Below are 22,847 nucleotides of genomic sequence, written 5' to 3'. Positions count from 1 at the left end.
TGTTTTCAACTCATATTCCTGCCTAATGAATAGCACAGCTTCCTTTGACCCTCACCTTTTCCTGTGACCTTCATCAGGTGGATCTCTCAACCCACTGTGGGTTCATGGGTGGTCTTCAGCGCAATGGCAGCACAGGACAGACGGCCCCTTACTATGCTACCTCGACTGTGGAAGTCATTTTCCACGTTTCCACTCGGATGCCATCGGATTCAGATGATTCACTCACCAAAAAGGTAAGGTGGCTCCTCGGGGACAGCACCTTGCTGCATTCATGTGTAAGTGAGGCTCTCTGGGTCTGGATGTGACCAAGCCCTGGCACAAACTGGGGCTGCTTTCCCCAGGCCTCAAAGTCAGTGTCGCTCTTCCCCCAGCTACAGTTGTGTTGAATCTAAAATACCAACAAAGCACCATCTTAAGTCCTGAGGTTAAAGACTGGGAAGAAGAGGGCCTGCAGTGTGGCTACTTTTGGATCTTCTTCCATGTTAGTTACCTGAGAGAAAATGTTTTTACCTCACAGATTGGTAAGGCCACAACACATAATGGCTGTTCTGACAAAAAATCCTGGTAAGGCTCTAGGAAAGCATCCTCCCCACACCCCAAGGTTGCTAGGGTGAGCTGCCAGCTTTGGCAAAGTGACCTGCAGCTGTGTTGCTGCACAGATGTCCCACCTCGGCTGCTTCCCCTTTGCTGTCCCTCACCTTCCACCCTATGGGTGGTTTCCTCTGAAGTTCAAAGGAAACCTTATGCTCCCAGAGGAACTCCACCAAGGAGACAGGACCTTGAACTCCCTAGCCTGCAGAATGTTTACTTGAGGGGGCTCTGGTTTTGGATGAGGAACACATTAATGGGAGAAAAAGGTCGTTGGGTAAGAAAACCACTCCTGTAAGTTTCTAGATGAGAGGGGCATCCTAGAACAGTGGTGACTTGTGCTGCCTCTGTGGGCTAGTAGGTGACAGAGCCTGCATTCCCACTTCACACCCACTCCTCCAGCAGTGCAAATGTAAGGAACCGAGGGCAGTACCTCAAGTGCTGGCTAAGGCTGCACATTGGCAGTGTGGTGATATGGCTGGAGCTAGGGCCAGACAGCTCTAGGCTCAAGTGTGTGTCCAACTGTTTTACCAGCTTGGACCTCAGTTTTTCATGTATTAAATAAGATTAAAAATGGGGTCCATGGCACAGTACTGGTGAGTCAAGTAAGTGAGACAGTGAGTGCCTGAAAAACATTGCCCTTGTCATTGTCCACTGGTGTAATTGACTCTTTTTCCTTGTCCCATTAGCCAGATGATGGCTGCTAGCTCATGGGCCCTACTGTATCTGCTTCGTGTCTTTTGTCTCTGGTTCTGCCTTTTCACCACTGTAGCCACAGACATCTGGACTGCATAGACGATGAACAACAGTGCATGTGGGACATCATCAAAACTCGGGTCACAGACAATTTCCATAGTGATCAAGTGTCTCCGATGCACAAAGCACAATTTGCATTCAGAAACTCAGCAGCCTTTCCCCCGCATAGCCCTGCATACTGCTCTGGCCTCCTGGGCTGGGAACCTCACAGCTAGTGGGCCTGCTAGCCATGTGCTGGTTCCCACAGGTGGGAAGGAGCTGCCTGTCCATCTTGGGTTCTGATGACTGCAGTGTTCATAGAAAGGAGGACGCTGCTATCTGGTAGCTCACTGATGTCTTAGAATCTGGGGTCACTTACCTGGCCTATACTCACAGGTTTTTTTAAATTTGGGATACCTTATAAAATCTTCATACTCTGCATATTGTCACCAAATTCTATGATTTTTTTTGTGACTGATAATAACTTGTTAAAGATAAATTTGCATATAAACTGTTTTGAAATATTTCTTAAGTATAGAGGCTTTTTAAATTTTGTTTTTATACCATTTTCTTGACATAATGCTACCATAAATAATGTCCCAAGGCTTGGTCTGGATGGGAGATTCCCCACTGTAATAATCAAAAAGCAGCTGAAACCTTTTGCAGCTCTAAGATTTAGCATCATTAACAATAAACTCTCTTTACCAGGATGTCTCATAGTTAGGCAGAAAAAATCAGTCACATAATGGCAGCCCCCGGTTCCTTGACTTCCTCTAACTAAATTGTCCCTAACAGCTTAAAAATGAGCTGCAAAATTCTAAAGTGATTCATGCTCTGCTCTGCCCTTGTCGTGGGGGGACTTTTTCAATTCTGCAATCCTATTGCAACCCCATACTGAACTCTTGATCCTTCACTGCAGAAATTTGTTAGCTCTAGCTAGATTAGATTTTTCACAGCTAATCTAACTGCTGTAGGGGTTTGCAGAGTGGGGACAGAGCTGTGCTATTGGATTTGTCCAATTCATTTGACTCCAGGACTATAATTGCACTTATGTCTTACAAGGCTTTTATAGCCTCAGGCTGGCCAGCCACATGAAAAACAAATTGGCAGTGATACAGTGCCAGTGAAAGGGGATGAAAGGCCCACATTATCAGTCTCTAAGCAGCTCTGTTCTGGCAGGAAGTTTCTTGGTTAATTTACAAATAAAACTTAGATTTTAGGATGGGCACACTGTCAGCTGAACAATGGGGATGTCAGGCCTGACTGTTACTTAGTAAAAGTAGCAGCCGGGCCCACTGAGGAGCCCAGATTCTTCAATCAAACAGACGACTCCTTCTGGAGCCAGCTGGCGATGTAATGCAATTAGTCGGGAAAGGAGGTCAGCCTATTAGGTGTGGACCATGACCGGTGTCACCAGTGGTGTGCAGGCGTGCAGCCTGGCAGCAGCAGGCAGAGCAGCTCGGGCAGAGGAGCTTTAGAACTCTGTCAGGACCAAGGATGGCAGGACATGGGATTGATTTCTTGAGGCTCAGGAGCCTGTTTGTTCTGGCATGGTAAGCCTTGAGGCCTTCTGGAGTCGACTGCATAGTGGAAGCAGGCCACATGACTACAGCTCCCATTCTAGCTCCCGTCTCCTCCTGAAGACACTGCCTCCTGTCAAATTTGTCCCTGTGCAAACTTGTGGGTGGATTTCTAACTTAAGGGCCTCTACTCAGAGTTCTGTGAAAATCACCAAGTGACACTGAAATTGAAATCCCCTTTGAATGGAGTACACTTTAGTTTTCTAGAATATTCCATCATGTTCTGATATGGATAGCTATGTTTTGCTCTGATGTGCATAGTTTGTCCACACCAGTTTTATTTGTTTTACATACTTGGGTTCTTCTCATAGGCACGAGAGGGTGTGATGTTTGTGCTTTGTTCCAGATGTGTCTGTCAATTGGTCCTGCGGCTTTAGTTCTTGGTTTTATGATTTAGTTAATTAAACTGTAACATATCCAGAAGTCTGAGGTGCATGACACCGAAAGCAGCTCTGACATGGTGAATATTACAAAAATAGCTCTTCCTTAATTGCAGAATTGCCACATTGGGAGGAAGGGTCAATTAGTGTGGCACTGCTCTCCTATGCTAGAGTTTTCTCAGAATACTGCGGCAAATAAAATTAAGAGGGGTTTACTTGGGTTATATAATTGAATAACACAATTTAGAAAGGGGCAGAGTAACTGCAAAATTTCAGTAATCCCTGTATCATTCAGAGCGAGTGCTGTACTCTGCCCTTGTGGATGAAAAGGAGAGACTGTAGGTATTAGGTATGGTGTTGGGTGGGAGCAGCAAGGTTGATATTTGGTAAGTGGGTTGTCTCCATTTGCTTCTGCCAACATCGTAACAGAGTACAGGGCCAGCTCTCTTTGTAGGATAACGGCTGGAAGCTGAACTCCAGCATAACCCATTTCTTACTGTTAGCTCCTATTGCTCCAAATCCCCACCCCCCAAAGTTTCAGTTAGATCTAGTCCACATTTACCATGGAAATCTGTCCATCTTGTCTTGCTGGCAACCCTACCTCTCATGCTGTCACTACAAAAGGACTAAGTGGCAAAACAGTATCACGAGGTCTTTGGAAGCTCTGTTAGAAATGGGAACCACAGATAGGCAGAAATCTCAGACAAGAATGGCTGGAATGTAAATCAGAGAGTTGAAGTGTAGAGCACTGCATATATAAGGCTCTAGGTTCAATCCCCAGTACTGCAAAAAGAACAAAAGAAAAGAAAAAGTGGATTGCAGGAACACCTTCAGCTATGAGAATTTGGCCTTAAAAAGAAAAGAAAAAACAACAAAACCTTTGTGTTAGAGCTGGGTTGGCTGTGCTACGGTTTTTCCTTTTCTGCCTGCTACCCTGTGCCTGTAATACTTATGTTGGGGTAATGATGGAGTGAGGAGAACAAGAAAAAAAATGCACTCGGTTGTGTTTGCGTTTACAAAGTTGTTGACGCCATTTAGTTGTTCTGGATCATCGTGACTTGTGCTGGGCCTCCGAAGTTGCACGTTTCTGGAGCCACTGCTCTGACACAGGTGAATCCCATCCCTTACTCCATATAGGCACAAAGGTACAGGGCAGGTCTCTTTGTAAATAATTGATGTATACAGTCGCTTCCAGATGTATACGAGTGAAAAATAAGCAGGCATTGCAACAAGCAGCTGCCTTTATAACTGGATGACTAGAAAAGAGGCCATTCTGGGGTTATCTTGGGTTTTTCCCTTTATGATCAAATGGTCTCTAAAGAAAACAGTATCTGTGCTAACGTGTTTCAAATATGCACTATTCCAGAATTCGCTTGTTTTCTAATTTTTAAGATAAAACTAGAATATAAGCTCTGCCATAACATCTCAGTTTTATTAAGGTGCTTTTAAGTTTGGTCACTTGTAACGTTCATCTGTTACATGAGCTCTTGTTCCTGATGCTGGATGGCATTCCCTGGTGTGAGGCAGAAACCTCATTCCCCAAAGGCTTCTAAGCCCCTGGCTCTGCCAGTCTTTACAGCTTCAGAACTTCAGTTTGGGCTGATGTTTCCATCGCTATGGTCTGTTTTCCTTTTAGTTATGTTTCTAGGCTTTCTAGAATGATTTCTTTGCAGCTTTCTCCAGATTAGGTTGGTGGGATCACCACAATGGCAGTTGATCAGTGATGTTCTTGCATCTAGCAAAGGTTTGCTCTGGAAGAGCTTGTAAGGGTCCCTGGAGACCTTCCTAAGACCTTCTCAGAGACACCAAGAGTCTGTGGGTTTTTGGAGTTTATGGTCTTTTTATTTATAAAATGTCAAAATAAGTGAGCTAAACTACCTGAGCTATAACAGTAAAATAGCTTTTGGTGTAAGCTGAGATCAGGATTGTACAGCTTGCAGCCCCAGATAGCTGTGAGTGCAGTCTGACACAAAGCTGTAAATGTACTTATAACAGTATGAGATTTGTATATGTGTGTGTGTGACTTTATTTATTATACCTCAATTGTATGGGTCTCAGTGTGGACACACTGTGCCATATATGTGTGTGCATGCATGTGTGTGTGTGTCTTTGTGTGTGTCTGTGTGTTCTCATAGCCTGTGGGCCACAGGTTGGATGTCCCTGGCTTAAATATTTGTGAATGGAGGCCACAGTCTCTGGCCCTCTCTTTCATGCTGTTCTCTGCACTCGGGAGACAGAGCATTCCTGAACAGGCACTTCTTGTAAGATAAAGTAAAGGTGGAGTTACACAAAGTCAGTGGGAAGGGGTAAATGGCATTTTATGTGAACACTTTGGAAGTCTTTAAATGTTGGGTACTAGTATTCCCAGCAAATTCAAGTTATAATTTAAATTAAATATATTTATCTCAAGACCAGTTTCTCACACATTTGTCAACAGTTGTGTTGGAGTAGCTTGTGTTATCTTACATTGTTATTTCTTAATAACCCACTGGGTTAAGAGGCTTAAAGTTTTAAAGTAATAAGGACTAAAAAAGTGAATGTCATTTAGTTGTTGAGAAACATTCTCAGCACTCTAGCATAGGACTGATGTAGAAATAGAAGTCGGTGTAAAAAGAGACCTTTAAGAGGTCCCCTCCGTCCCACTGGAATGTACCCCTGTGCTTCTGCCTGTGATCTCAGAACCAAATGTGCATCCTAGCAGATGGTCTGGAGTTTCATGAAATTGTACGCTTTCGAATCCTCACATAAGGCATCAGTGTTGTAGCTTGATTTGGGACTAAAATACTTTTGGCCTTCGAGTTTTCTAATTCAATTTATAAGCCACAGCCCCTCATAAACTGTTGTTATCACCTCAGTTAATAAAGAGCCAATTTGCTATTGCAGCTCCGTCACCTGGGGAATGATGAAGTCCACATCGTCTGGTCTGAACACTCCAGGGACTACCGCAGGGGTATTATCCCAACAGCCTTTGGAGACGTTTCGATCATTATTTACCCAATGAAGAATCATATGTTCTTTATCACGATAACAAAGAAGCCTGAGGTATGCTTCCTCCATTGTTGCCCTGACTCCTACATTTTCCATTGGATTCACTGTCCTCAAAAAAACTGATGAATATCCTACAAATATCAGAATTGTGTGTGCTGATAGAAATTTAAGTGAACTGTGATTTTTCAAAAGAACTCTAATCATGAGCACAGAATTCCATGTTGTATTATTTGAAAATTATGTTAGAGAAATGTATGGGGTTTTAAATAATTTTAATGCTTTGAAATGTTATAATTTTAAGAATATCATAATTTTAACTGGGGCACATTATTAATAATAAGAGTTGATGGAATTCCATTATCACATGGTTATTTGGAGAATAACCATGGGTCTAGAATCCAGCCCTGTCTGATGCATGGGTATTGGTCACTGAGCCCTGACTGGTGATAATTGAGGTCAATCCTGAAGGATTTTTGACATGTCCAGAAAGACACTGGGGCCCTGAAGCACAGCCCACAAGATGAGTATTAGCAATCAAAGCACCTTGCTACAGAATCAATTCAGCCATGTCAATTGGTATTGATCACAGGGCTGGCTGGAACAATCCAATGGTCTATGTCCTGTGTACTAATCGGCTTCAGTTTCGATCCTTGTCATGCCTTTACTGGTATTTTAACACTACTTTGTGTCGTGACTTCTTTTACTTTTATTTCATTAAGAAGAGTGTTCTTAGGTTTGAAATTAAGCATATTAAGCATATAAGCCACTCTAAGGAAAAAAATGACTTGTTTTCAGCTTGATATTAAATATATTTATTTACATCCCAAAATCATTTTCCTGAAGAAGCTCATCATTATTCTAAAGCCTTTTTGTAAAGTTAAAAAAACGTCATGAGATTCATTGTTTTAATTCAGATTTGTAACCTAAAGTTACATTGCAAGTGTTATATGTGCTAATAAGTGAAAAAGTGCTCCCGATAGTGCCTGGGACCAGGGTAAAGGTGTTGTTATGGTTGCTATCAGGATTTTTTTTATATAGTTACTATCACAGAAATAAAATCAGTAGAGTTCTAAGTTTAACATGTATGTTAATTCTCCATTGTGTGGGTTTTATGGATCTAGGAAAGCCTCATAGAAGAGGGCGTTCTCTGTCTTTTCATAGAGAATGTCCGAATTCATATTAGATATTTGTGTTTCTCTGATTCAGACCCCTGTGTATGTCAGGTTTTCAGTTTGGTGCTGTAAGAAAATGGCTCGGTGCTGACATTTGCATTTGTCCATGAAGAGAATTACTTACAAGAATTAAAGTGGTAATTTTAATGTTAGAGAAGCAATGGATTTAGGCCTTTTTAGCTTTCAAAAATTTTTCTTTTACATGTAGTGTATAACTAGTTTTATTAGTTCATTTTCAGGATGGTCCTTTAAAATGTCATAATGTCCTTAAAATGTTCCCTTTATTTTTAAAGTGAATGAAGAACTTGAAAAGCATTTCATTTCACTCTGCTGTGTCAAAAATGACATTTCCCGAAGTAGCATAAAATGCATAAAAAGTCATTAATATACTTTTTAAATTTTCCTACAAAATATGTGTAAGATAAACTTGGTCATCAATTCTGACAAGATGAATTGAGAAAATTGGCTTCTTAATATTTTAACCCAAAAAGCCTAAAGAGAAGAGGAGAATAATAGGGCAACTGAAAACTTAGTGTTATCCCTACATTTAAAGTACAAACCATTACAATGTAATAAAATTAATCCAGACATTTCCAGGGCAAGTGTAGCTGACCTTTTGCTCACCAACCACTGACCCCAGGGTGAATGCAAGAGGCTTTCGGAGGGAAAGTCTGTTTGTTTGGCTTCGGTCCCTGGTATTTAAATTGCATTCCCTAATCAAATGAAAAGGCTGTCCTCTCTATCAGGTTACAGAATCCATGGCAACATTTGGCCTTTTATATCCATAATGTTAGCCTTTTTGTTTGCATCTAAGTAGAGACACCTGGAGCAATGCTAACATTAACCGATTTAGCATTAATAGCTTCATTATATAAGAATTTCTGATCAGATAGCTGTTACTTTTGTTATATTGCTTCAGCTTGTATTGTTGTCATTTTTTATCTCCTTGCTTGGCAACCAGGCAATGATTTGCAAATTTTTTTTGTCTTGATTAATTAAGCAATATAATTATCAGTAACCGTGATGCAGTCTTTGCTCAACAAAGCTTCTGAGAGAAAACAATGGTAAGTCTGTTAGTATGAATGCATTCCACGCGTCCCAGATGCATGAGGATATTATGGACAATGAGGGGAAAGGCCGCCTGCGAGCGAGGACAAAGAGTGCCACGCAGACTCGACACACTGCACATACCGCCAGGGACATGCTGCGGGCTCCCTGGGACACAGACGCCTCGTTAGATTACAGCTAGTCAGCAGAGATTAATTCTCAGCCATTTGGCGCAATAATTTACCCATTCCCCAGTCTTTTAACTAGTGCTCCTTACTATGGAACTGAAGGCTTTGTACTCAAAAGGTTTACTTAACCTTGGCTACTTTTAGGCATCTCCACCAAAACCATTATTTTTGCTTAGAGATTGTACTGACGCAGCTGCTTGAGCTGAAGAATATTCCTGTAGGAAGACAGAATATGCATATGTTTCAGAAATTGTAGATGGAGTCAGTGGCAATCTTTTAGCACCTGTATATTTCATATGAATACAGTGTGACTCTGGTCTAAATACATTTATTTTACTCATTTCTGGGCAGCCACACTTCTCTAAGAATAATTTTAATCCTTTTTAGGAGGGGGAAAAAACTCATCAGTACACAAAAGTCCTGCTCATTGGATAGAGTCATGCATATTCAAATTGTACTTTCATTCACTTGGCCTCATTAATAGCCTATGTAATAATGTGGGGCTATTTGTAATACAAGCTCACAGGCAGCATTACTTCCAAGTCCTTTGAAATTTAACATATTTCGCTTTTTCATTCCATACACCCCCTTTAAATATACAAATTATGTGCCTGGCAGAATCCGCCTCTCTTAATAATGCCCCACATTTGTAAAATGGTACATTGAAGAAGCATGGGTGTGCTCCTGTGCGTGCACAAAACCCTCATGGCTGAGAGGATCTGCTCACTGTATGAACATTGCATTGAACCTCTGCCTTTCTCTTTAAAATGTGTGCTTTGCAACATTATTTCATTGTTAAGTTGATTTCCAAATAAGTCCATCCCCATCTCCATAAATATTGACACAATAAAATTTTGATCATAGAAAAGAAATATGTAATTATCAGACTTACATTTTTCAACTACTTTCATCAGTCAGCCATTCAGGAAAGACCTGTACCTAAGACAATGAGTGATTTAAAGGGTCACTTACTTTACCTTTGCCTTACCTTTTCCTAAGTTTCCCTGACTGCCTGTGGGCTCTGTTGAAGTGGTATCTGGCTCTCTTGTAGCTTCAGGGGTATGTGCGGTGGAGATACATGTATGCATGCAGATGTATAGGAATGTATCCGTCTTCCAGATGATGCTTAGCTCAGAACCTTTGTCTGGAGCAAGCACCTACACAATGCTAGCAGAAGACTGATGTGCCAGAAGTCACAAGAGCATGTTAGCACACAAGGCTAAGAGGAGCCCAGCTTGGGCATCCTTCTTTCTGCAAGGAGATGTTTTAAGCCTCCTGGAGCTGCCCCATTATACAGGGAGTATGTTTGCCTTTGCTTCATGGTTTTGTACATTTCTCTTGATTTCATATTATAATTTCTTAAATGTTTATCTTAATGCTTTGGAGATTCAATCAATTTACTTTAAAATGTTCTGGAGAATTCTCAAGGAAGTAAAATAACTTTGGAAAATACTAAGGATTATTTACTTAGAAAAGATCATTGAAAATACCAAAGAGCCCGGTTTTATTACACTAACTTAGTAACTGGATTGCTGCAGTGTGCTCATTTAGGTCATGGATTATTAACATTGATTTTAGTAAAGGGGTGGCGATAAGAACCACATGAAAGGCAGCTTGCTTGTAGGTGTTGTTTGAAAATCAACTTTTTTGCTAATACACTGACATTGCTAGTTAGAGAAATTCCCTATTTGATATGGGTTTATATTAGCCCTTTTGTCCAGTTTTTGGAAGATTGAGTCACCCACAAGCAGGTGCCAAAAAATAGAAAACATTTATTTCACAAAAGGGCCTTTATCCAAACAGAAGAAAACCCACATTCTTAACTTACCTCCTACCTCGCAGAAATTTGCCTTTTGAGATCTCCTTTTCAACTGAATTTCCTTAAAAGTTGGCACCGTTCTCCTGTTTCTTACTTAGTCCTTGACGGATTTGTCTTCCCCTTGTGAGTTTATCTTCCCTCTTTTGCTGAATGTACACCAAACAGCAAACTGAAGCCAGACTTTGTGCCAGGAAGCAGGGCAGATCTCTTCTCTACTCCTGAGCTGCCGCAGTGGGAAAGGCCACTTGGACCCAGGAGACAGGACATCTTCCGGCCCCTCCTCATGCAGCTTCCTAAGGTCCTGCATGTGGGTGCACACCTGCTGGGTATTTAGCCTGACAGGGGAACGGGGTGTTGGGAGTGTGCTGGCCTCCACTGTGGAAGGAACAGCCCACTGCCTGGGGCGTGTATTGCTAGACTAAACTTGAAATTTAGTACTTCGTTTGTCTTCTATGTTGTCCTTCTTTAGAACATGTACGTGAGGAAGAAGAACACTTACCTTTCTTTTTTGAGACAGGGTCTCACAGAAATCTACCTGCCTCTGCCTCCCAAGGCATGTGCTACCACACCCGGCCAAGAACACTTTCTTATTGAAAAATAGAAATAAACTTGCAAAGCAAATTGCTAAAGATAGTAGGAAATTGTTCTTGTAGTTCTTTTTCTGACTTTGCTTGGGTTTTTTGTTGTTGTTGTTGTTTCTTTGTTTTTTTGGTGTTTGTCCTTGATGCATGGGTCTAGCAGTGTGGAAAGAGCCAATAACTATGTGAATAAGTTGTTGAAACAGTTTTCTAGTAGCAATGGGTGTCACAGAGCAAAGGAAACAGAAGTGAGGGATAGGTGGTGCGGAGGCTGCTTTAGTTCCTACCAAAGTACACCAGGGCGTAAGCCAGAAAACCAACAGGAAGTCTCGAAGAAGCTGTGAGGAAACAAACCACCACAGAGACACACATGGTCACACTGCCTGGGATTTCTCTTGAGAAGCCATGTCAACAAGAAGAGATCAAGAGAGCTGTGCACAGGAGACCCGTGCACTCGGGGTGATGGAAGAAAAGACTGCCCAGAATTCTGGGTCTGGGGAAATGATCCTTCAAAAGTAGAGACTTCCGCAACCAGACAACAAGTTTTCAGGGAATTTGTGCCCCGTAGGTTATCCTGCACTAAATGGTAAATTCTTCACACAGAAGTGTAGATATAACCAACCATCTTATTAAATAAGAAACACAGAACCAATGCAAAGAAGAAAGCCAAGAGGTCAGAGCTAAGAGCTAAAACCTTACCCCTCCTCCTGCGGTGGTGGTCCTACCTCTCCGAAAGAGAGCTACTTCCTGTGTTAAAGTCTTTATAAAGACTTTCGGTTCTGCCTTCTCATTGGTTGTAAACCCAACATGACTGCCTCGTCACTGCCTGTCTGTACAGACCTCCAAGTCTTCTATGGTTGGTATTGAGATTAAAGGCGTGTGTCTCCAATGCTGGCTGTATCCCTGAACACACAGAGATCTACCTAGCTCTGCCTACCAAGTGCTGGGATTAAAGGCATGCGCCACCACCGCCAGGCTTTCCTATGGCTTGCTAATAGCTCTGACCCCCGGGGAACTTTATTTATTAACATACAAATAACATTTTAGTACAAAATAAAATATCACCATATTTCCCCTTTTCTATTTTAATAAAAAGAAAAAAGGAAAAAGCTTATAACTAACATAAGAAAAACTATATACAAAAGTACAGTAACTATATACAATATATACAAGTAATAAATACCTAAACAATGTCTAGTCTATTTGTATTTGACAAATTCAGAGAAAATAATTTCATTATCTATCCTATTTTGGTAAGTCCAAAATGTATCTAATTCACTTTCTATCCTAATTAATTTTCAACTATAACTAACTAATCTTCAACTCCCTCAGAGACCCAAGAAGGAAATAATACTAGCTAACAAAAATAAAAACAGGAAGTACATGCAAGCAACTTCCAAAAAATTTTGAGTTGACAGAAACAGCCAGCTACCTGGACAGTCATCTGAGGTTTCTCCACAGTGTTGGGGCATCATCTTCAGCCTATAGGCTTAGCGTATCTGACAGACTCATTTGTGAAGTAGGATGTACACAAGGTCAACATTTCAACCTCACATTGGGTGAGAGCAGTCCACGTACCAGAAACACCTGAATTCCACTAGTGTCATGTCATGATTCAGGATTTTAAATTCTGGAAATTGTTGATGTTTTTTGAATTCAGCTGTCCATTCTTCTTGGCTATGTGTGTGTGTGGCTTCATCTCAGCATCCCGTTCTTCTTCACATCCCTCTATCAAATGCCAGTCTACTATTGAGAGGCATGAGCTTAGTTACTCTTCAAGAATAACTGTTTCAGCTGTTGTTCCATTGCACATCAGAAGCCATTGGCCCATTGCCTGTTCAGCTGTCTTCGAAGAAAAGGGCACTGTACCTTTTCCAGATTGTGAAGGCCACTTCAGGGATGGTGCCATATTGTCCTGGCCTCAGAAGATGCCTTTTGATAAAGCCATAACCACACTCGTTTTGGCAAGAATCAGTAGTCCTTTGTTTCGTGTCCTGTCTATCCTGTTTGTCAGCAGTTGATTCGAGGATACTTTGTTGTCCAGTGGCTAACTTTTGCCACAATGAAAGTTAACTCCAGTTGCAGTTTTTTCAATGCCCGTATTTTCTCTGAAGTAGATTGGTACTGCCAGGAGCCAACATGTCTCATAGTCATAACAAAAAAGAAAAATTTTCTAAGTTATTAAAACATTTTAAATGCCATATTCTGTAGATCTCTGAAGGGTTTGAAGATGACCTGTTTATCTAAAATATATCTGCTCAATCTTGAAAACATATCTAATATGACTACAAGTTCTATTATAATGTCTAACTACTAACTTTCATTTCTTTATATCCTAATAGTTGGTAATAATAACATTCAAGGTTCAGAAAATTGCATTACATTGTTAAATGAATGGTATAAGTACAATTAGAAATATACATATAGCATTTTTAACAATATCAATTTCAATATATATAATTTGTATACAATATAAAACAATCCAATCCAATGTAAAGGAAAAAAGAAAGGACTGTTTTTGTCAGGAGAGTGCTTGTCACATGAACATGAGGATTCAAGTTGAGGGAGATAGAGACAGAGGATTTCTGGAGCTCCCTGGGTAGTCAGGTCAGTGAGCTCCAGGTTCCAAGAGAATGTGACAAGTAACTGATGAGGACACACATTGGCCTCTGGCCTTCATACACGTACATGCACACATACTCAAACAAACACCACACACACAAAGACAGTACATGCATCTACATAAAAAAGGATAGCTTTAGAGAAGAAATAAATGAAGGTAAAATGAAATGCTTTGCTGGAGGTGGTGCACACTTTAATCCCAGCACTCGGGAGGCAGAGGCAGGTGGATCTCTGTGAGTTCGAGGCCAGCCTGGTCTACAGAGAGAGTTGCAGGACAGCCAGGACTACACAGAGAAACCCTGTCTTGAAAAAACCCCCTCCCCAAAAAAGAAAAGAAGTGATGGGGCCAAGGGACTGGGGATGATCCTTGCATAGTGCCATTTAAAAGGGGCATTTTGGCTAGTTATGAAAGTACTTCAAACTTGGGACAACCTCTAAAAAAGTGTTTAAGGGCTAGGCAGTAGTGGTGTCCACCTTTAATCCCAGCACTTGGGAGGTAGAGGCAGAAGGATCTTAGTGAGTTTGAGGACAGCCTGGTCCACAGACTGAGTTCCAGGACAGCCAGGGCTGCACAGAGACACCCTGTCTCAAAAAACAAAAATAAAAACATTTTTAAAATATGAAATGTAATTGATATCATAAATGAGAAGAAAAGTAGAATCATAGAATGCTCAGATAAAACCAGAGAAGATGGAAGTAGAAGACCAAAAAGAGAACTAAAATAGCATGGCACATACTATTAACGCTATCAATAACTTCTTTTTATAATCAGTGTCCTAAATATATGAGCTAAGAGATAAGACAGAGGCTGGAGGTGTAGCTCGGTCATAAAGTACAAACTTAATGACATGAGTGAACAAGCCTCAGGTTCAATCTTAACACTAGAAAAAAAAAACCACAGGCACTGTCGAGGTTAAAGAGAGACAGAGATAGAGACGAGGAGGAGGAGGAGGAGGAGGAGGAGGAGGAGGAGGAGGAGGAGGAGGAGGAGGAGGAAGAGGAAGAGGAAGAAGAAGAAGAAGAAGAAGAAGAAGAAGAAGAAGAAGAAGAAGAAGAAGAAGAAGAAGAAGAAGAAAAGGCCCAACAAGTAAGTCACCTAGCAAAGACCTTTAAATAAATGCTAATGAAGGATATGCCTTGCTAGCACTAATCAGAAGAAAGATGGGCTAACAATGTCAGTCAACTTCAGGCAATGAAAGTGATCAGAGATGAAGGACTATTGCACAGTGATTCATGTGGACAGAGGCTCGCTCCCTCCCTGGGTTGTGGTAATTGAGCTGGGACCCAGTGGAGCAGGTGTTCCAGCCCTCATCAAGTATGAAGCAGGGAGGACAGAGAGAAAGAGGACAAAGTCCTGAGGTAAGCCTGAGCTTCAGGAGTGAAGAAAGAAAAACATCCTATGTGGCCAACATCAGAGAAGCAAAAAAGAGGGGCCCGGCCGGCTGTGCGGAGCCTCTTGGGTCACAGTGGAGTCTGAACCACTATTTTGACTTAGATGACCTTGAGAAAAGCAGCAAGCCACTCCAGTCTTCATCATTTCTCTGTAAAAATGGGGATATAGAAGAGTTGGGAGAACTACATGCTCTGTGTTAAAGCACTAAGCTCAGAACTTGACTGTAGCCATTTTACTCAACTCAGATGTTCCTGAGCTTTTAAAACCCCTTGTCTGTGCTTAATATAATCTCTTAACTAATTAAAACATAGATTAATTATGTATGTAGGGCAAATTAAGTGATCAGCCTACTTATACGACATTCATTGAGGTGCCATGTTGTTTCCCAACAGGACGTGCTCATTACTTGGAAATTATTTACTGTATTTACCCCAGGCTCTGCAAAATAGTTTAAATCTGTGTTCTCTCATCTTTCAGGAAACTAGCACAAATTCAATGAGCCATATCCTGAGCAGTGCAATCCCTAGAGAGTTTCCCTTAAAGAGAGCTGTATTCTCTTGAAGACATCTCTCTTTCCCCTTGCCACATCCTACACTGAATCATAGAGCATATGAAAAGTGCTGCGCATATAACATGTTGTACTTTCCACAATTTTTATTATTTTTTTCCCAAACAGAAAAATTGTCTTCTAATACTAACTTTTTAATTGATTTATCTATCTCCCACTTCATTATCTCACATATAGACACGGAAATGCAAATACACCCTTTCAAAAGTTCATAATTTTTGTGGGATTGTGGACTTCCCCAAGGGGAAAGCTGTGACAAGATTCCATCGTAGCTCTCAGAGGTAGAGAGGTACTTACAGGTGGTGTGTTCTGGTTGTACCAGGAAGCCCTGGACAGTGTCCTACCATTGTGCATCCCTAGAGCAGGGCCAGCCTTTGGTCTGCATGGTCTCTGCTTACCTAGAAGCTACTTTACCCTTTTGGCCTCTCATATTGATACTTCTTTATTCCCCAAATGGTATATGATCCTTTCATGATTGTTCATTAGTGTTTTTAGTTTTAGGTTTTCTTAGAAGATTGGTGAGAAATGTGGGAAAACACATTATTTGTAGTCTAATCAACCCCCTGAATGTTCTGTTTAAGTCTAGATGAAGCATTCTCCTTTAGAGCAGCTGGAACCTCTTTTGCGGGGAGTAGGGAGTTATCCTTGACCAAGCATTTATGGGGAAAGCTGTTTTGGTCTGTCAAGCCGCTGACAACTCTCCATGTGCCCCTTTCCCCTCACATGCAGATGCTCCTAATAGCCTCACTACTTAATCTCTAAATCTAAAGTTGTTTCCAAATTCACAGTTGCAGTGACCCTTACCATACGCTTACTGCTTCATAACGATTGTGCTCATTATGGCAGTTGCTCTTAACCTCCCAGTTCCTTTCTTTACACCCATCATTCTGTGCTGTAAGCAGGTATGCTCCTAGTATAAAAGCGTGTAGTCTCCCTCTACCTGACTTTGCCATTTTAGTCTCTGGCCACCTAACTTTCAAGGACCACCTAAAAATTACATCTGCAGCCTCTGTGTGTAGACGTATAATAATGAAGATTTTCTCATTTTTTGTGTGCTTCAGAGTATCCATCCTGTATCCACATGAAAGACAAATATGTTCAGCAGAAACAAATCTAAAACCTTTGCATTCCATTACTGTCTTCTTGCATGATAAAGTCAGTGCCAAAAAGCCAGACACAAAAATCATGGCCATAGCCGGGCGGTGGTGGCGCACGCCTTTAATCCCAGCACTCGGGAGGCAGAGCCAGGCGGATCTCTGTGAGTTCGAGGCCAGCCTGGGCTACCAAGTGAGTTCCAGGAAAAGGCGCAAAGCTACACAGAGAAACCCTGTCTCGAAAAACCAAAAAAAAAAAAAAAAAAAAAAAAAAAAAAAAAAATCATGGCCATGTCTTTGTTATGAGTGCAATGCCTGCAGCATTGGGATGTATAACTGGCCAACTAGGAAAGAAGGAAGTTTTCATCATGGACTGGATCTCAGTAAGCCCATACTGGCAATAGTCTGGTTCTAAAAGCTCAGAGTTGTCTGTGAAGCATTTGCCCAGCTCTGGTTGGAAGCATCAAAATGTTCCAGCTGAGTCCTTGGGGATTAGTTCTTATATATCCAATGGGGATTTGTCCCAAATATTGTCCTCGCCCTAGCTAACTGGATACACCCTTAGGCCAATGTGCTTGACAGTGTTAACAGGTGCCATGAACTTCGGAATCACTACTTCTCAGCAAAAAGCTGCCTTTGTGTTCACAGCTGGCCAGTAAGAGAACTTGGATGTGAAAATGTCCTGCTCTGCACCCCAGCCTGAAGGGTATAAATTAGTTTGGGCTGTACTTTCTAGATGCATGCTTTTGTCCTCAGCCAGAGCTGTGTATCATTTAGTCTTGGAAGACATGACAGGCACACCATAAGTATCTTCATCTTGCAGCTAGCTGGTAAGGAAAACCAGTTTGTTAACAGTCATGGAAAATCTTAGTACCTAGGCTTTGGTCACCATACTCGGATAAGACATCCAAGAGTTGTTCAGAAGGTTTAGATGGATGAACCATTTGAATCCCGGTTCTGATCAGGACTCCAGATGATACCTTTCATTAACTGCACCATTGAGTATGAGACCAGGAGGGGGCGCCCCAGGAGCTTTCTGGTTCCTGTCCCCACTGTGCAACAGCAGCACTGTTTCCCTTGGGTAGGGTCACTCACCCATACCCTTCTTTACTGTCTGTCTCAGTGTACAGTGATCCCAGAGCCCCAAGTGGCCAGTAGCCATTGGAGAGAACGCCATGTCTTCTAGTAGGGGTGCTACTGCATTGAGTTCTCCAAAGAAATCAGACAGACAGCAGAGGAACAGGAGAACTAGAGTAAAGTGGAAGGCCCTGCCCCGCCTGTCTCCTTAGACGTAGACTTCAGTTTCTAATTACAAAAGAATTACCACCCTCCTGTGAGTCACTGGTTCCTGGGATATGCCACATCTTACAAGTCAGCATCACCACCTCACAGGGTCATAGGTCCCAAGTAGCTCCATAAATGAGTTTTCAGTGATCATCATACAGCAAAAGAAAGTGTGACTCCTCCCTTTGGCTCCATGGGTCCTGTGTGAACTGCTCTAGTATCTTGTCTTATGCTACAGTTTAGAGCATGCTTTCCTACAGCTGAAGCAAGCCCCTACCCCATTCTTCCTAAGGAATGTCTTTACTTCCCTTAACCTCTGTCATCTCTGTACCATGCACTGCACTGAGTCCTTGAATGAATCTGTAAGAGGAAGTGATAGTGATGGTGAGTCTTCTTGTCAGATAGAGCAGATCTACGCAAGAGAGCTCGATCATCTCATTTGCTTAGATTATTTCTCTGAAGGTTTTGTGATTTTTCTTTTCTCTGTATGACCTACAAGATTTCTGAAGTCCATATTTTATGATGTTATAATAATCATGATAATATATGCTATCATTTTCTTTTCTGAACAGTTGTTGCTGAGGATAGAAAAGTAGTTTTGTGAGTCCATTCTTTATCTATTGACATCTAGTTTTGACCATTTCCCATAGGCCCTTTATTATAATTATACTACATAATCATATAATAATCTAACAATTGAAATAATAACAGTTTTGATTCTTTCCTTCCAACTCATAATATCCACACACCCCCCCTTCTTTCTCTCCTATCCTGGCAAAACTCACCAATGAAAAGTTCTTCTCTCATTCACTCTCACATAGCAGCCTTTCAGTGGTTCGCTATTGCCATAGTTTAGTAGATGCAATTTAGTGCAAATTGTTTTTGTTTTTTTGTTTTTGTCCTGCAAAGTAGCAAGGAAACTATTCAAAGCACAGCTATAAAACAGGACAGAATACACGAGCAGCAGGCCATAAGAGTGGCGATACTCAAATGCCTAACAAGTTCCTTTTTATTCGATAGCTAAGAAATTTTTATAAATAGAATTCGAATTTAATGAAACTTATTTTAAAACCATCTTCTGAAATGATCGTCTTACTTTTCTCATTTAATACATTAATGTTTTTTAAGTATACACACTAATTTTTAATGGAGACTCACACATACCTTCTTGTGGTGTATCTAGCTTGGTCATGATGTTCTATTATTCTGGCACACTGTTTAATTGTTTCCCTGGTATTCTGTTGAAAGATTTGGAAACATATTCATGAGTGATGGAAATCTCTATCCCAATAAGATGGGTAAATTTTCTGTTTTTCTTATGATCAATGCCTTCTGCGCCCTAATGTCTTTGTCTATCCACTGTTGTAAAGATTTTTTATGTTTCTTTTAGAAGTTTTAGGGGTTTTTTATTTTTAATTTTATTATTTGTGTATGTGTGTTGGGCATGCCATGGCACATTCATGGAAGTGAGAGGAAAACTTGCAGAAATCTAGGGTGTGTTTTGGATGTCAACTCTGGTCATCAGACTTGGCAGCAAGGGCCCTTCCCCACTGAACCATCTTGTCATCCTCTTTGAAGGATTAGTGTTAATATTTCTGTCTGTAACCCAGCTCATTTTGTGTATGAAATGGAGGTCAGGGTTCAGTTTTTCATATGGCTATCTAGTTGTTCCAGAGTTTTTATTAAAATAAACTTCCTTTTCCCAATAAAATTAATGTGGTGCCTTATTGTCAAATAGTTGCTGTAAATGTGTGACTCTATTCTCTGGCAGTATATTTTGTTTTGTCAATTTATCTATCCTGATACCACTGTTCTGATATCTTAATTACTGTAATTTTATATTATTCCTTGAAGTCAAATAATATAAATCATCTCATTACCGTCATAGCTAATTTCTATCTTTCCATTTCTGTATGAATTTAGAAGCTCCTAATACATGTCTACTCAGAATTTTAGTTGAGTTTGTGTTAGAATCTAAATCTTGATTCCAGAAAAATTGACATCTTAAACAGTATTGAAACTTCCAGCCCATGAAGATTGTACTTTGAATTTATTCAGGTTTCCATGAATTTATGTTACCCCTCTTGGGTATTTTAAGTATATATGTGTAGCTGAAGTTTTTCTGTGTCCCTCCTGGCCCACAGTCAGGACAAATCTCTCACCCACAGTCCCACAGCCTTTTATAAAATAATCACATAGATGCTTACGTTAACTAAAACTGCTCAGCCATTAGCTCATACTCACTACTGACTAGCTCTTACACTTAAACTCAGCCCATTTCTGTTAATCTGTATGTTGCCACATGTTCAATGGCTTTACCTGTGTGCCATTAGATGCTGCTTCCTGGACAGCAGGCTTGCGTCTCCTGACTCAGCCTTCCTCTTCCCAGAATTCTCCTTGTCTGCTTATCCTGCCTATACTTCCTGCCTGGCTACTGGCCAATCAGTGTTTTATTTATCAACCAATCAGAGCAACACATATTCAAAGCATACAGAACATCCCACCGCATATATGTCTTGCACATCTTTTGTTAGAGTTGTTCTCTCTATACATGTGGAATGTGTGGAGTTTTTTGATATATATTGACAATATTGCCCAGACTAGCTTTTAACTCATGGTCCTCCACCTCAGCCTCCCAAGTTGTTGGGACTACTGACCTGAATCATTGTGACTCCACTTATACTTACTGTTATTGCTAATTGAGCATCAGGCTCAGTGAGAGACCCTGTCTCCACAAAACGAGGTGGAGAGTGACTGAGGAAGACACCCAATGTCCATCTCTGGTCTCTACATGCATACACACTCATGTGCACTTGTACGTATATGCACAAACATGTGTACATACCACACACACACACACATACAAATGAAAGTTAGATGGTGTTCTCCACTTCTCCAAAACCCTCTAGAAGGCTTCTTTCTTCCTTAGAGTAGAAATTGAGGATTCTTACAATTTCTTACAAAGCTCTTCTTGTTTCCTTCCTGACTTCTCTTCCTCCTGGTCTTTCCTCTAATAATGTGGCTCTGGCAACTGTGATTCCTGCCTTTGCTTAAATGTGCCAGTCCCATTCCTGTCACAAGCTGGACACCTGTTGATCTTCATGGAATGTCCTTCCATCCATGGTCCTCATCTCTCCTGGTCCATTCCTCCATCTCCTGTAGAGTTGCCATGAAACGTCTTTCATTAAAGCCCTCCCTCTCATTTCAATAAAATTGGAGATACACATCCACCCAAAAGTCCTTTGCTCTTCTCTGCATTATCTTCTATTTTACACATCATATACTGTAATTGTTTAACTGTTTGTTTTCTGAAATCTGTAATAAACTTGGAGTTAGGCTATAGCAGAAATTTTGTGTGTGTGTGTGTGTGTGTGTGTGTGTGTGTGTGTGTGTTTCACATGCCCCTTTAGTGAATAGATTAGAATAAAAGGTCTATCATAATAAATATTGTGCAAATTAATGAAAAATCAAGAGAAATTGTAGGTGTATATAAGAGTTACTAGCCAGATCCAGTTCCAAATCTCACAGAGCTGACAGCCTCCATGTTAGTGAGTAGAATTGATGAAATTCTAATAGAGGGGAAAGGAAGAGAAAAGAAAGAAATCCAAAAAAGACATCCATGAACACTATGGTTTGCCCACATGATGGAAATGGATCTAGCAAAAGAAAACCAAGCCTCTCTTAAAAGCAGAAGGGAGTGAGGATGATGCAGGATCTTGGAAGCAGAGGATGGAAAATTAAGAAAATGAAGACTGTTAATAGGAGAGTGGCAGGAAGTACATCTGTGTACCATGCTTTTTTCCCTAGCATAGGCATGTAGAAAGAATAATGCCACTTCTGTGAATGACAGTGCAGGATAGTAGGGGGAAACTTCATAATTTGCCATTTAAAAGGCCTTATAGGAAGTCCTCGTGGAAAAGCCTAGTGGGACAATCCTGTGCTCATTGACTTGAAAGCTCTTAACTTGCTCTGGGTGACAGCCTGTGTGTTCATCCCCAGTCTTTTCACATAGAGCATCAGTTCTCTAATCTCTGCCCTAACTGTTGCTGGGTCTGAACGTAGTTTTTCTGTTATGAATCCTAGGTTCCGTTCTTTGGGCCTCTGTTCGATGGAGCCATCGTGAGTAGGAAGCTGCTGCCAAGCCTTATCTGTGCCACGTGCATCAATGCCAGCAGAGCGGTGAAGTGCCTCATCCCACTCTATCAGAGCTTGTATCTTTTTGCTGTCCATATGTAACTTATTAACTGTCCCCAGGGTAGGATTCCTGGCAAGCTTTCAGGAGAGGTAAGTGGGCTTCAGGCCCAGGCTGTGGTGCTGTTTGTTGATTTCTATGAAATACAGTGATATTGTGCTGCATTGAATATAGAATTTGTTTTCCTAGTTTGCTCACGAGTCTGTCTGAGAGGCTGTGACTGTCATGATGTTCAAGCTCATGGCTTCTGGGGTTTTCCCCAGAGTCAGTCTTTTTTTCTATCTCAAGTCACATCCCGCTGTGTAGAAAGAGGAATATGGAGCAAATCATTGCAAGTCTCATTCAGAGCACCACAAAGCAAAAGCAAATGAAATGACTAATAAACAAGAAACTGTACACCACACCTGAGAAATGCAGAGTTCTGAATGTTCCGACTACAATGAAGGAAAGAGAAATTACACCTAGCAGAGAGGAGAGCGAAGGGAGTCCCTGAATCAAGTTGTATCTGGAGTCATCAGTAAGAGTGGAAAGAATTTTCTTTTTGTAATTTTCTCCAATCATTAATATTTCTTCTTTTAATCCCTGACCTCATCTCTGAAAACAGAAGAAATTTCATGTT

The 22,847-nt window shown here is 41.0% G+C and overlaps 1 protein-coding gene across 1 annotated transcript in view; it reads left to right on the top strand.

The window, feature by feature from the left end:
• Window positions 1-22,847, top strand: part of Ralgapa2 (Ral GTPase activating protein catalytic subunit alpha 2) — a 290,311-nt gene that overhangs the window by 188,893 nt on the left and 78,571 nt on the right. Inside the window, 3 exon segments of the mRNA XM_052725986.1 lie at window positions 78-233; window positions 6,167-6,325; window positions 22,120-22,247. Coding sequence (XP_052581946.1) covers window positions 78-233; window positions 6,167-6,325; window positions 22,120-22,247 — 443 coding nt within the window.

This window comes from Peromyscus californicus, unplaced genomic scaffold (assembly GCF_007827085.1).
Source record: "Peromyscus californicus insignis strain IS unplaced genomic scaffold, ASM782708v3 Scaffold_7__1_contigs__length_154581171, whole genome shotgun sequence".
NCBI lineage: Eukaryota > Metazoa > Chordata > Mammalia > Rodentia > Cricetidae > Peromyscus > Peromyscus californicus.
Note: the sequence above shows the minus strand (reverse complement) of the source record. Positions and strands in the feature narration are given on the sequence as shown.